The 16,046-nt window shown below is 37.5% G+C and overlaps 1 protein-coding gene across 2 annotated transcripts; it reads right to left on the bottom strand.

Moving 5' to 3' along the window:
* Positions 1-588: 588 nt before the first annotated feature.
* Positions 589-15,701, bottom strand: SASS6_3 (Spindle assembly abnormal protein 6). 2 transcript variants are annotated; one of them, XM_035732596.2, is made up of 9 exons: positions 15,509-15,701; positions 5,357-5,497; positions 5,259-5,318; positions 5,156-5,213; positions 4,723-4,805; positions 3,178-3,618; positions 2,552-2,630; positions 1,588-1,938; positions 589-1,029 (listed from the first exon to the last, which is right to left on the bottom strand). In XM_035732596.2, exons 1-9 carry the CDS (start codon positions 15,524-15,526, stop codon positions 971-973), a joined length of 1,290 nt encoding a protein of 429 aa, XP_035586953.2. In that variant the 5' UTR covers positions 15,527-15,701; the 3' UTR covers positions 589-970. The 2 variants fall into 2 exon arrangements, with proteins under 2 accessions (XP_035586953.2, XP_051071369.1); XM_051211323.1 differs by having other exon boundaries at positions 4,723-5,213; positions 15,509-15,609.
* Between the last annotated feature and the right edge of the window lie 345 nt (positions 15,702-16,046).

Genomic DNA, 16,046 nt, shown 5'->3' with positions numbered 1-16,046 from the left:
TAATATACTTAAATATCGATGTATAACCTTTAGCATGAACTTTATTGCACTTGTTTTTAGATTTCAGTTATAAAACACTCATTCCACTTTGTGTACACTAAATTGGAGCTAGAAGAAATAGGGCTACTTGGTTCAATGGTTAATTTTCTTTTTCAAAGGTGAATTACACTTCATCGGGGTGTCCACATTCAGAATATGCTTTTTGCCCATAATCATTGAGAATAGTCATATGATGCATTCAGTTCGCAACGACTAATTTTTCGCCAACTTCGCCTAGACACAGAATTTTGGTAATTTATTAATAATCTTAAGATTTAGTTACCATCAAAACTAGTCAAATTTTCAAACGATACTTTTACAAATGTATTGCTATTGTTGAAGCTATCACGAGTTCACTTAATCTGCGAACGAAAAACAAGAGTTGTTGACCATTAAGCTAGCTATTGATGCGTCCCAGCCCCGCTAACTAGAAGAAGTCCAAGCTTGGAATGGGGAAGTATATTCTGCAAACAGCCAGAAACGAGCGATAACAACAAACATAATTCAAAACGTATATATACAGTACAAAACCGCCCTTGGGGAGAGTTACCAAATAGCATACTAAAAGACGCAACGGACCGATAGCATTCAAGATATTTCCCAGTGGGAAATACGACATAGTGACAAGAGCGTCTTTGGCGCGGAAACAAAGAAATTCAAATTTTCTAAATAAAGTTACAAAATTAGGTCCTTTCACAAGTGAGTTCTGGGGATCTAACGTCCCCAACATGTATACACCTGAGTACTAAGGTAGATTTCAGGTGCTACTATTGTATAAACTACGCTTGTGTACAGTCAAGCTTAAAAACTATAAGATGGTAGTAAAATAATATTTGGTATATGATAATAAAAAAGATCACTTAATCGCTATATACTTATATATTTATATTTTGTGCATAAATGGTTTATGAAACGTTGAATAATTTTGTAATCACGATGGAGCATACGGTGACCACGAATTCTGTTGGTAAGGTTCTTCAGGGAGAGCATCTATTTCGAATCGAACAGAAAGAAAAAAATTAGGAAAAGGCTCTAGTAAAAGAAAAGTATATTTAGAAAAATACTGAAACTGCCTTGACTGACCTTCGTGCAGTACCGAAAAAGTTATAGTTCCATAGGTCGCTAACTGCATTCAAGCGATTTGTTTTGTAGTTCTACAGGGATTTAGTGGAGGCGTAAATTCTACAAGCTTCTTAATATGACAACCTAAACAACGTTTTTGTAGACGACTAATCACAACGGTTGAAAGACAAGCCAACAAGCCTACGCCAAATGCCAACAGAAACAAGCCTGTTGTCCTAAACTGCTAGTATCTGATTTCATTTGAATGCTTTTGACAACGTCTTTTGTAGATATGAATCTAGAAATGGGTTCTGGATACTTTTGTTGCTAAATTACATAGAAACCATAGCTGATGTTGAAAAAGCACTTTCCCAATACTTAATAATTATGCAAACAATTTGATGGCATATGATTTTTAAGCAGATTAACCTTGTAGAGAAAAATATAATATATTATAGAAATTGAATGCTTTACCGACAAACGTACAATGATATGAAAATGGATGTGGCGGCACTGGGTTTCGCGGTACATATGGGTAAGGATTCTGTACTGTCGGATGGTATGAAGGTACGGAAGGCCAGGTGCTGTGACCATAAGTCGGATTTTGCCATTGAGGTTGAACGCTAGGATACATATTCCAGTGATTTGGTGATTGGATGGGCAAGCAAGGTCTTAGGCTACAGGATTGTTGTTGAAGTGAATATCCACAGGCACGATCTACGGGTTGAACGCTCGACGCAAATGCAGTTTGATGTTTCTTTACAGCAAATGATGGTTTACTATGCCGCTTATCATGTTTCTTTGGCCGGCTTAACATTTGGGTTGAGTTTGTTGGTTCTGTTTGGAATCAAAGCAAATGTGGTTTAAACTCTTATGCTTATAATTGTTAAATATATGTTAAAAGTGATATCCACTTACTGATACTGACAGTGCATAAAACTTTCACGAATAAAAGAGCGCATTTCTAAGTGACATTTTTCTAGTCATTCATAGGCTGTTAATATACGGAAACGTAATTTGATCATGCCAATGTTCCTCTACAACATGTTTCGACATTTTTAGTCGGTGACAACCGGATTACGTTTCTAGTTACTCCCTCCATACTATTCAAATTCTGTGATTTTCAGACTCATTATTTTGCAAGTATTTTAAAACAATAAGTTTAGTTGCTTCAACAAGTCTAACAGAACGTCTTAGCTACTTTCTCAACGATAACTATGTGCTGACGTAGAGATTAGATTATCAAAGAGCGGAGATAACTTGTCATCGGAATAGGATTTTTATTGAGTAGATAAATATCGACTTAACCACAAGATATGATTATAATCTTAATTTTCATTTTACTTAACTACTCTATCATACATTAATTTTCCTCTTCCAAATAAAGTATTAACTAGACGGTAAACGAAATTAGGCTTTTGCAATTGTAAGAAACGTATAAATAACTCACCTGGTGTCTGTGATTTTCGTTTCATCTTTAACGCGCGTTTATACAGTTTTTCTCGTTCATCGTCTGAAAATTCCAGTGCCTAAGTCAAAACCAATTTATTGACAGTAATCAGACAAAATTTCTTATCACAGTGAAACGTAGTACTGTCGAATTTCGAATAGTCTCAAAATCTTTAGTAATAGATTTCTATTCGTATACAAGTGTTTTATAATTTTGGTGTATAGAAAGTTTCCAAACATATCTATCATGTAGAATGTTTGCAGTTTATAAAACAGTAGTATATTACCTACACAGTATACTGGAATTTCGCGAGTGAACTAATTTTCAAGTGGCTATGAAAATGACCACATCTGCTCATCTTATTTAACAATATGTTTTTAAAATGTGAAAAGAACCATAATCTATTTCAGCTTCAATCATTGTTTAGACATACCATACCGTACTCTAATTAAATTAGAGCTATTATTTTGTTGCATAACGAAAGGGTGTGGATAACTGCATTTAAATGTTTGAGGTGGTGTCAAAGTTCTTTTTTTTCACTACTGGATTATGGATGAAGAGAAAATTACTTAATATGGTCTATCGAACTATCATATTAACAAGAGATGCTGAGTTTATGAACTTACCTCAGGAGGTGGTTCCGTATCGCCTACCCAAGATGCATCTGATCCTTTGGTGTTACTAGCAATTAATTGGTTGTAAAAGACAGGAATAGTGAGTTCAGGTATATCGGGTGCATAGAACACGGATATTTCTTTCAATGAATGATTAACTTTTATCTTTTCTTCATAATTGATAGCATCACTGTTGTCAGTAATTGGTATTTCAATTTCACAAGGATTCTGACTGCTGCTATCATTAAGTGAATTGTCATTATCAAGTTGAGTATTAGTAACTGATTCAATTGGTGTTTGAGGTTCCAAATTTTCAGAATAGTTCGTTGATTTTGAAATTGTATAATTGCGTGAACCTGAGATCCGATCATTTCTTAACTCGGGTACACAAAATGATTTGGAAAGGATCACCAGATAAAATGGAGTACGTACTGGGCCAAATGTTTCATAAACCTTTGATAGATATCAATACAAAAAGTTTGCTCAAACACCTACTACTATTCTGTATCATCAATTTAGAACCTATTTATTTAGTTTAGATAATTTGATTATACCATTAACTATATGGCTTAATGCTAATTTGCGTGAAAATTTAGTCTACTTTTATTAGATTTAATCTGTAAATGAGTTGTACTGTGTTGAAATTTCTCGAAATGAAGTCACTTATGTTTACCTAGTTGAATAATACAGACATAATAGTCTGCATCCCTACCGATACATCATAAAAATGTGGGATGAATCCTAATTGAAAAGCCAAATAAGGATTATATATATTATTCAATCCATGCGCGTAACAATCAATTTATGAATTTCCATGTAGTCTGTGTCACCAAATCTTGACAAATTAATCTGTTATGATAATACAATTGATAAATAAAATGCTGAGTTGAATCATGCTCATAATAATAAGTCACGAATAATACAATACATATGATATTCGCATAAAAGGCATAAATTCCGGAATTCCAACGAGCGATGATTGAGAAATTTCAGATTCTGAACTTTGTTCTATATAATACTATTGTATACTAGGTCAAGTTTATCCGCATTGATTGGATTGAAAACTATTTAGTTAGACTCATGAATTGTGCACATCTATTTCTGAAGCGGTCTCCATAAAAATATTTGTTGTACATCAATAAGTAGTAGACACAGGACAGATGTAAATTTAGCATCACCAAAGAACAAGTAATCATGTTTCGTCACTCAGTAGCAGTCGTGAATAACCAGTTAATCTCTAAACCATATATAGTCGAAGAATATCCAGGTTTATTTTACTGGTTATAGGTCCTTTAATAGCCTAATATTTCATGACATGGTTAAATGTCGTATGTACTCAAAATGTTTAAATCATTACTTTAGCCATCGAATGTTCATGAAAGATCAATGAGTAGGGCTATACGAAGTCTAATACAGCTGTTACCAAAATCAATACATAATAATTGAAAATAATGTTTGGTGGGAAATTAACGTTGATTCACTAATTCTTTAACACAACTACAGACAATAGCCTGCCTACTGATAACGTCGAATGATTCGGAATAAAAGGACACTCACCTCACCCAGATGCTTGCCGTCTTCCAGAAAAAGCACAGATCGCTCATTCAGTACAACTGCCGAATTAATCGAACGGATGACAACTGAAAAGTAAAGTGAATTAGGTACAATGTAACAGTAAAATAAATCTTTGAGATAAATTGGGGGAAAATTGATTACTCTTAAAATTGTTCATGTATTCCACACACTTTTGTGACACAATTAGCACTATTGTACGCACGGAAACGATCCATAAAACTTTCGACGAGACAGTATCATATGAACTCAGTAGACCATAATCATATATTTACACATCCGAAATCAAATTAGTAGCATGTCATTTGCGCAGTTCATATTGAAAAAATCTGTTTGCAATTACTGAACACAATGTTTGGTATCACATTATCATTTAAACATATGAATTTTAAGACTGATGCAAGCAACAAAAGTTTACCGTATTTATCAAAAACTTGAGATATTTTTCCGAGTAACGAAACTTTTATATCTGCAGCCTAAGAGATTTAAGAAATACAAATTACGCTAGTGTATAAAATTACCAAATCTTCCACTGACTGTAAGGTATAGTCGGGTGGAATTAAAAAGGCTGGATCCTTGGGCTAAAATGTCGCACTACTAGATGGAAATAAAAACATACTTTCTGGATTACAGATCTTTCAATTAATTCGGGCTCACTGTCAGACGAAATCTCTGAAGATGAAGAGGTTTCATAGTTTCTAAATGGTAATTTTAGTTTGTCCATATTTTTGGGAGAACTATTCGCGGTCGAAACAGGTTCCTAAAATTAGAATTATCATATTGTAACAAATGAAAAAATAATTATGTGAATATTTTTATTTTAATGTTTTACTCTAACACAACAGATGAAATAGCTTCAGATAATGCTTATTAGCTACTCTACTTCATGAAACTCTAAAAATAGGTTAGGATTTGCTCCATGTAACTGTGATGCAACTTATCAAGACTGAATGACGAAAGATTTCACACACAATGGGTTAATATGCCTATAGACATCCGGGAGACATAGATACCTATAGTAGCGTAGAAACTCGACAATAATGAGATCATACCACATAACAAATTAACTGAGGTTGAAAATAAATGGATTGAATTTCTACATAGTGATACAATGTTCACTACTGAGTTTAACTTTAAAAGATCCCCACTCGTATGGGGTCGTAGGTTTAGAATTTTGAGGGGTTCACAACTAGAACGATATAGTTGTCTCAAGACTAGAATGACTTTGCAACTGATGTCAGCTTGAGACGAAAATTACTTTTCAGTAAAAAGGCACCTGAAGCATCATCTTGAACAAATCATATGACAAATTTAGTTCTATTTATCAATGCGTTCTGACAATTGGTGTTTCTTAAGCAAGTATAGGTTAAATTGATTAGACGTTTCATAATGAGTTTTAAGAAAAAAATAGTAACAGACCTTATGACTGAACGTACAAAAGCCACGGCTAACATTTGTCGGCTATGATCAAATGTCTGTTCATGAGAAATAATATACATCTGTCGATTAGTATTTCTTTGCTGATTTGTTAGTTAAAATATTCAACTTTGACCTACTTAGTTGGAAACTTGAGCGCTTATCCACCTACTTTAATCAATATAACCAACTCTATATCCTAAAAGTAAAGCTCAAAGAAGAGTTAATGAGTTTGCTCTTAGTACGATACATCGTTGAAGCCATGTTGTTCACTTTGTACTTCATCAATCATTTCCTGAACAACCTAATGAAACCGTTTGTCTGGGAATTCATGTAGGTAGAATACAAAGACTATTTCACAGATGGTAAGACTTGGCCTATAGCCAAGTGGGTCAGTCTACTAAGAAACAATCATCTAGACAGTAGATTTTAGGCTGATTAAATGGAACAGCCACTTCATGTTGTTAAATAAAAACGAGCAAACAGTGTAACAAAATATTGACTTTAGCAACCGGATTATATAGATATGTTATTTACTGCTCCAGGCCTCGTTAATCTCAATCGCTCAACGTATTCTCTGATGTTTTATCCTGTTTGCTTTGCTTTTTATGTAATTGGATCAACTTACTAAAACTAATTAGGAACCAGATGTCTAGAGCATTCTTAAAGCAAAACCTACGTTAGTACTCACACTTCTAACCCTAAAAGGCAGCCTAAGGCTTTTTCTGTAACAAATGTCCAAAAGCGTGCTCTACAACAGTTAAACGACAATAGCCAAAACAACACACTATCAATAAAATACTGATCCATTTAGTCTGATTAAAATGGCCTATTGCTGAGGATGTGAAGAACTCAAATACAATTTATGAGCAATACAATCGATATTGACTTAAGGTGAATTTAAGGTCGACCTTTAACATATATTCGTTACATTACTTAGTGAACTTTTAACACACTTATACTGTGATTTGTGTTTAGCGAGAATTTATAAATTACAGTCATTTTAACAGATGTATAACTGATTAACTCAAGTGAATTTTCATTTTTACGGTCACTATCAAAAAGGCTTCCAAAGCTGTAGTCTCATACACCATTATGAAGTTCCAGTTGCGAGATAGTAGCTTAGTGTATGAATACGCAAGTTGTCTAATTATTTATTTACGTACATTTGTAATGTTGAAAAAGTGCTCCAAATACTGGAGATTTGCCGATCACCGTAATGGATAGTGCAATGTGGAGTTCATGAGAAAATATTTGCGGTCATTACATTTTCGTTTACGTATTCTACTAAAAACTTGGGATTTTGACAACCATATGTAGATTTCGATACGTTACCATAAACTGTGTCTTAGTGACAACTACTGAAGCTAACTGGTTATATAAACCATGGTAGGTGAGATACGGTTTTGACGACTCGAACTTGAGTTACTGAACAAGGACTCCCTATTCATTTGTATAATGTTTATTGTTAGACCATTTTAAGGTATCTGCTTTTTCAAAAGCGATTGTAAAGACCAGCTATTTTAATTGAGATCACGAACCGTTTAATGTTAAACGACCATTGAAAAACTAGGAGCACTGGACAACCACTTCTCCCCTAATGTAAGACTCCTCAGCAGCGCACACCCACGATCCTACGCGCGGACTCAAACCCGGAACCTTCAGTCTCGCGCGAACACTAAACTTTTAGACCATTGAGCCGGCATTCAACTATGTTAATGTCTAACATCAACAGATTCACGATGTTGCACGACAATCCCCCATTGTCTTTGGTGGGTAACTGCTTCACACCCGACACGGTTTAAATTCAATAGTCACGGCTTCTAATTATAATTCCGAAAATCACATCTCGAGGCTTATCACTAGCGATCACATGTAATAATCAGCATAAGGTTGTGAAGATTGCTGTTTTTAACGAAAATGTGGACGGTATTGGAACGGAGATTATCGGCCAGAAAAACCGTTTAGGCTATTCAAATCTATTTTAGAGGAACCTAGACAAACACATGGAAACTGACAGAATATTATTCATTATGAGGTGGCGTTTGAAGATAGCATGAATCCACTGAATTTATGGGCTTAAATTTTAAAAGAACGGTTTAGTTGGTTTTTTAGTGACAAAGATTCAGAAAACCAAACGGACTGGTGCTCTTAATCATTTATAGCACGAACAAAAAGCCTTATGATTAAAATATAGACCTTTGTTCGATGGACTGCCACACAATTGTATGAAGTCAGTCAGTCAGCTACAACGTAGTACCAGCCACATATATGCATCGGTCCCAGTTGCCATACCTCATTAACACAACAAGATGAATACCGGATTCATAAAAGTAGTTAATTCAGTTGTGGTAATATATGAAAGAAAGATTGCAATAAGGATAAAGTACAGGAAGAAAGGATTAGTTCGTAGAAAGAAAGATACGAAGCGATTTAAATCTCTTAGGTTAAGGGAAGACAGAGAGTGTATACACCGACGCAGTCAGTCAGCCACAACGTAGGACCGGGCACATATAGACATCGGTCCAATTTGCCATACCTCATTAACACAAGATGGACACCGGATTCATATAAGTGGTTAATTCAGAGGTGGTAATATATAAAAGAAAGATTGCAATAAGGATATAGTACAGGAAGAAAGAATTAGTTCGTAGAAAGAAAGATATGAAGCGATTTTAATCTCTTAGTTTAAGAGAAGACAGAGAGTGTATACACCGACGCCACTGTGACCGATTCTCAGCCATGTCACCAAGAGTCTCCAACCATTGATTACGATAGTCACGCGGACCCCAACCAAGTAGTCTGCATCTACCAACATGGCTCAAACTAGAGGTTAGTGACTTCAAGCACTGATGCCACGTTTTGGTTTGGCCGCCCCTAACCTTCTTCCAACCATCTCCAACACCGGTTAGCATTGCACGTCGTGGTAATCGGTGTTCGGACATAGGTAAAACGTGACCCAACCATCTCAGTCGATGAAGATTAACAAACTCGTCAACTGATTTACCATCATTCCCTAATACCCTGCGTCTAACCTCACTATTACTTACCCGGTGAGCCCAGCAATATTTCTAAGGCATCTGTGGTCAAATACTAGTAGCTTACAGGTGTCTTCTACTCTTAAAGGCCATGTTTCGCTGCCGTAAATTAAAACAGAACGGACTGCCGCGCAGTATACTCGTCCTTTATTGATAGACGGATATCTCGCCTTCGCCATAGGTGACGTAAGTTGGCAAAAGCCAAACGAGCTTTTCGAATCCGTGCTAAGATTTCGTCCGATACCAACCCATTAGGATGATCAGACTTCCAAGATAAGTGAAGTTGTCGACGCGTTCGACTACTTCACTCCCTATCCTTAGTTCAGGTGTTGACGCAGGCCAGTCCTGAAGCAACAACTTGCATTTAGAGGGGTAGAAACGCATCTCAATCATACTGGTATTGTTCTGCATTTTGTCAGCGTCTTCACCAAACAGGACTATGTCATCTGCGTATTCTAAGTCGATAAGTGGACCTCCTGGATAGAGATCAATACCCGAGAACTCAGTCGACGAGAATGTTATTTCTATCAATAGGTCTATGATGAAGTTAAAAAAAAATGGAGAAAGTGAACAGCCTTGACGGACACCACTTGAGTTTGCAAAAGCACATGACAGTTCGCCATAAGCCCTGACTCGACTGGTAGTGTTCGAGTAAAGAGCATTCACAAGGTTTATGTACTTCTGAGGTACGCCTTTCAATGACAGACACTGCCACAGAATCTCGCGGTCTACCGAGTCAAATGCTGCTTTTAAGTCAAGAAAGACCACCATTGTCGGACGCCGATAAGTATGCCTATGTTCTAGAACCTGATGAATGGTGAATATGTGGTCGATGCAGCCACGACCAGGTCTGAAGCCAGCTTGATTCTCTCGTGTTTGCAGTTCACGAGTCTTAGTTGGGCGTCTGATAATTATTGAGGCCAGTACTTTAGATGCTATATTAGTTAAACTAATCCCTCTGTGGTTGTCACAGGGTGATTTTAACCCTCTCTCATATATTGGGACGATAAGTGATTGTGACCAGTCAGATGGAATAACGTCTAACTGCCATATCTTAGCTCAAATATTAGTCAACCTAATCGCTTAAATTGGACCACCATCCTTAAAGACCTCTGGAACCAATCCATCTGGACCAGCTGCCCTTCCTCGGTTCAGATTAACTATAGCCTTTTGAACTTCTGCTAGAGTTGGGGGACCTACTTCAATGTTCCATTTACACTGTCTGGGGATGGAGGGTAGTTGTAGAGTAGCTGAAGGCCAGCTGAACTGTTCTCTGAAATGTTCCGCCCATCGTTCTAAACGTCTGGACTGGGAGTAGATGAGAGTATCGTCTTTTTCCGAAATAATCTCACTTACGCTTGACTTATTAATTCCAGTCTCTTTTATTAGTCTATAAAGCTGTCTTGTGTTCCCTACAGCCGCCTCCTTTTCCATCTCTTTTGCTTTCGTCGCCCACCACTGCTCATGGTCGTTCTTTAGACTTTTGGTTAACCTAGATCTGATTTGTTTTCGCTCTTCATCGTGTTCAGAGCCTGATGGGATGAGTTTACGATAATCCATCAGTGCAATAGACCTTAAGGAAATCCATTGGTTTTTTGTAACCCTGTGGTTTAAATCACTGATAGATGTCACTGCTGTTTCCACAGCTGTTTGTATAGCTTTCCAAGCAACACCTGGGTCAACCTCGTTTTCAGAACTACCTAATTGTGACGTCAGTTGTTCCTGGAACCTACTTTTGGTTTACTCGCTGCTCAATTCAGTTCTAATGGGTCTTTTAATGTGGCTTTTTGCGTCCAGTGAGGCGCAAGCAAGTGCGTGCTCGTATGAGGACGTGGTCGGAGTCCAAGCAGGTACTCCAGAATGAGCGACAATCTTTCACCGACCCTCTCCAACGACGACTGATGGCAATATGGTCTATTTGAGTCCATCGTTGGCTTGGTGTAGGGGTCGCCATGTTAGACGATGTCTCTCCTTATGCTTAAAATTTGTGTTTGCTAAAAATAAACGATTGTCTGAACACAGTTGCAGCAGACGATCACCATTATCTGTTCGCTGTGTCGGAATACTAAAATATCCACCTAAATGCCTTTCTGTTTGGTTTAAACTACCTATCTGAGCATTAAAGTCACCTGCTACGAGTACTATGTCTGAACGTTTAGCTTTCTGGAGAAGTTCAGATAGCTTTCTCTAAAATTCATCTTTCACTTCATCTGAGCTGCAGTCGATGGGAGCGTAGGCAGAAACGACAAAAAGGCAACGACGTGTGTCCCTATCCTTCCGAGTTCTTACGGAGCCGTTTAGTCGAACACCACATAAACGACTGTTAACGGGGATCCACTCTAGCAGTGCTTGTTCCGCCCTCATGCTTAGTGCTATACCCACACCTGCCAGTCTACGAGAGCTGGCTATCGGATCACCAGATACACGGAGGGTGTATCTCGTTGGCTCTCCGTGTTGCCGAGGTGAGGTCAAGTGAATGACCACATTGGTAAGAGACTCTAGGGTTCTAGCCAAGGAAGCCTGCTGACCGATTTGACATAGAGTGCGTACGTTGAAGGCTCCAATGTGTAGTTTGGAGCGAGGTTTCAGTAGACCCGGGACAGTGTTTTGAGCACTAGAATCGTTGGGTACGGTGACATTTGAGGAGGAAGCCGAAAAAGGAAGTTTAGAGGTGAAAGTCGATGTAGGAGGAATAATAGGAATTGATGATGGAGGTTGATTATGAATACGGTAGTCTTGAGTGCTGTTAGAGGTATGAGGGCGGTTACCACTTCCTGGTTGCCCACACCGTGGAAGGGTTCTTCTGGAGGTGCCTGAAAAAGAAATTGGATTAGAGGTGGTCATAGTGACCTGAGAGCGTGACCGCAGTGCCCAACGGACAACTGCTTGAGGCCGGTCACACCCGACCTCTTTGTGAGTAATCTCCGTGGGATAAGGCGAGGTGTGCATTTTTAGGGTCGACCGTTTCCAACCCCACCCCTCCTTGTGGGAAGGCAGCATCGCTGTCATGCTGGTTGTCTGAAGGAAACACCTTACTGCTGTCACACCTCTGTACAGTCAGCAGTACGACTTCGCCTTCGGACCTTGGGTTTGTTGCTTTTAGTCTTACCGCTCTTCAACCGACCTGTTTGACATGGTAGGACCTTGAGGAACGGTTGTTCCAGCCAGTATAACTCGGTTGCTTCATCACGATAGACAAGCCCGACCACCACGTCAAGATACCAACAACAATTGTATGAACTGAACTTTGCGAATTCCACCTAACATATATAAGCATCTCATGGGAAAGACCTTCTATCACGTTGATTATTTTACACAGGTACGATCGTATAGCTTTGAAGATGGAGTATATAAGTAGATGAACTCAAGTATTGAAAATATTGTTAATCCACAGATAACTTTCATAGTTCGATGGATAAGGATCAAAGATTGTAATACACATCTAAGTATTTCCGCCATTCCGAAACAACATAGGGATACTATAGTTATCGGTTCTAAATGCAGTTACACAGTATTTCAAATCGTAACAAAATATCATGAAAAAATTGAACTGAGAAAAGTTCCAGATTTGCATGAAACACATTTCTGTTACAATCTGTGTAAGATTCAAGGTTTTAATGAGACGAGAAACCCAAATGTATTTTTAGTGGTTGCTTAAAACCTTAAGCTACTTAAACTTTATGTATGGCTTAAATTAACCAGAGTATATGTTTATTAGTTGAATGCACAAAAATCAACTGCGTAAAATTTTTATTCGAGGGCCAGAACACACTGCAGCACTTGTAGAACGGAAGAATAAAGAAAAGTACCCAATGACTATCTTTAAAAAAACGGCTACCCACGCAATTCACCGAAAAATATCGTCCCAACTCATCAGAATTGAAATCAAGTAAAGAAGCAAACAAACGGATCATCCTATCATACATAAAAGACATCAGAAATCACGATATTATTGAAGGCGTTTGTAATGGGTGTAGCACAAAACAGTAAAATCACTCCAATTAGTTTTATGTACACCAAAGGACAAAATGACAAAAGAAGAAAAATCGAACATCATCTACAAAATAAACTGTCTCAACTACAAAAACACAACATCGAACAAAGTGGATGTCCCCTTCATCCTCGCCTGCATGAATGTCAATTAGCGGTCAGAGGCTATGACATATCTTCGTTTATATCAACGCACATGAACAACTATGGGCACAGTCGATTGGAAAAATGTCGAAATCAGTAGAGGGAATACTGCAAACACCAGGGAATTTTAGAAACTTAGCAATCAGACCAATCAGCAATCAACAAGCACAATAAAGTCGATTCAATTTATCAACCAATCAGGAAAACCACGAACAAATATAAGACCGGGAATCAAATCAGAGAGAGATACAATCAAAATAAAGAGGTAGATAACGACAGGTTAAAGCTTAACAACAACTAATCACGATCGAGGTCAACTGGACAAACTGAGACATATGTGGAGAAATTCAGATACTTCATTTCTACCTGAAGTTTGTGTTAATGTTGTTCAGAACAATGAAGGCTCGACGACCAAGCCATCTAGCTTGGAGAATGAAACTCCCAAACTATCCACCTGAACTAAGAATCTCCTATAGCATCTCAGTTGAATGCAAGTTCGTTGATTTCAGAGCACTTTCAGCGACATATGTTCAGTCTATGACTTCCCACTACTACTTTTATTTGCTTGACGGCGATTTGTGGAGATAAAAACACGGCGACTGAGTTTCTTAAACCCTTGATGTCGTTGTGTGACCACAGAAACTAGCAAACTAATCTCACAAGCCGCGTAGAGGTGGCCTAACGGCGAGGGTCCTGATTTTCAACCGGTGCCACTAAATGTAATCTGGCTTCACCAACTAGGTAATACCATCAGTGTCCGCACAAAAATGTAGTTGAAAGGCATACACTTGAAAAACCAGTTACAATCCCAGAAGACATCACAAATCAAAGGTTTTATCAAACTGGGTTAAAAAGAGAAGCTTGCCCTTAGTTTTTAAAACTGAAGTCGCCTTTACTGAAATTTGAGGTGAAGACTACTACAAAATTGAGTAGGAATACAGTTTGGGTAGGGTTATGCATATCCATCTCTTTACTAGTCTACTGATTCCCTAATTTTTGAATAACAGCTTTCCTACACTGCTAAAAAACGTAGCACTAGTTGAAGGATATTTTTCGTAGTACGTGCTTGTACCAAAATGAACACTCAGTAAGTTTCTGACAGAAATTAAGTATGACCTACCTACAAAACGGAGACTGCTTTTAAATTATATTTATCTTACTGAATTCAGGCAGGTAGTCATGAATGGAGAATTGCTGCAAGACAGTTCGAGACGAGACAACCTGATACCATACAGATTTCACTAGCCATTAACCAACTATGAGCTTGATAGAGCACAGAAAGAAGAGCTAACATTAATATCAAGCCTACTTACTGTGACAGTTCCATTTCTCCTAAGTGTATTATTTTTAATGGCCAGTTTTATAGTCGGAGATTTAGGATTAAAATAAGTTTTAATAATTTGTGAGATGGATACTACTTTTACTACTTGACGCACATAACTCGACCAGCTCAATCAGACTTGAGACGTTTGTACATAAACAAAAAACTCATTTGCACATCAAACAGTGACTACTTTATTAGATGAGATCTTAAATAAATGAATATTAAAGTTAGCTGTCTCTAGACTGTTGAATAGCTCCTAGTTTTTATTGATTAATCATACACAAACAACTGAGGAGATACTGATTCAAACCCAGCAACCTTTCTCAAAACTACCCTTTTGATACCTATGAAAATGCATAAGATTAGGACGAAACAGGCTTGTTTATGTCCGAAAAGCCAATCTCGAATGAGGTTGTACAACCAGCATTATTGGGCCACCAATATTTATGCAATATACTCAGAAGCATACTGCTGATTTAATGAACTTGTTACACTTACTACCATAGACTGATATATTTAATGTTATTAAGTAATGTAGTAAATTTTCCTTTAGATGGTTGTAACTACAACGAAAATACTAAGGAGGAAGCATGAGTGGTTGTTGTTAATTTTATCACAAGACATGGCGAAACACTGAGTTGTCGTTCAATGAGGAATGTCGACAGACACTTCAAACCAACAACGATAACGGAGAAGCTCGTTAAAAGTGTGATGAACACTACCATGAGTAGATAAACATTGAATATCTCAAGTTTTAAAAAGATTTCGCACAAACCAATACCAGATCAATATATAAAAAAACTCTAGGCAACAATTCTAGAGGCAGAATATAAGCTTAACTCTAATGTGGTACACTCACATCTGCAGTGTCTAACATTCGGTATGGACGATAGGCAAAAGCTACAGGCAGTTGTCAGTTGAACATTCGCGCCAGGTCGCTATTCGCGCTCCTTGTCATTCGAATCCTTTATATAAATATTTATTGACATTGTTGCTCATTTCACACTATTCATCATTCTTTGTTTACAACTGTCACGATTCCATAATACAATCAACTACCACTTACTTTGAATTCTCTGTCGACGAGTTGATTCATTACCAATCACACTTTGAGAACATATATTATCAGGTACTACTCCACATGATAATTTCCTATATATGCACTGAGACCAGGTGTTTTCTTGCTAATCCGGGGACTAGGAGTAATGTGGTACATATTAGTAAGCAACACTACTAATCTGATTGCTCTGCCAAAGTCGATTGGATTATTCGTGGGTATTAATAGACAATCGATTCACTTTTCTGGGAATGTCCACCATTATATCTGTTTTAAGCGTGTGGTTTGAGATATTTCGAATGTACTCAAAGTACATTTGCCCAACAAAACCTACTGTCCT

The sequence above is a fragment of the Schistosoma haematobium genome, chromosome ZW, assembly GCF_000699445.3.
Source record: "Schistosoma haematobium chromosome ZW, whole genome shotgun sequence".
Lineage (NCBI taxonomy): Eukaryota > Metazoa > Platyhelminthes > Trematoda > Strigeidida > Schistosomatidae > Schistosoma > Schistosoma haematobium.
Note: the sequence above shows the minus strand (reverse complement) of the source record. Positions and strands in the feature narration are given on the sequence as shown.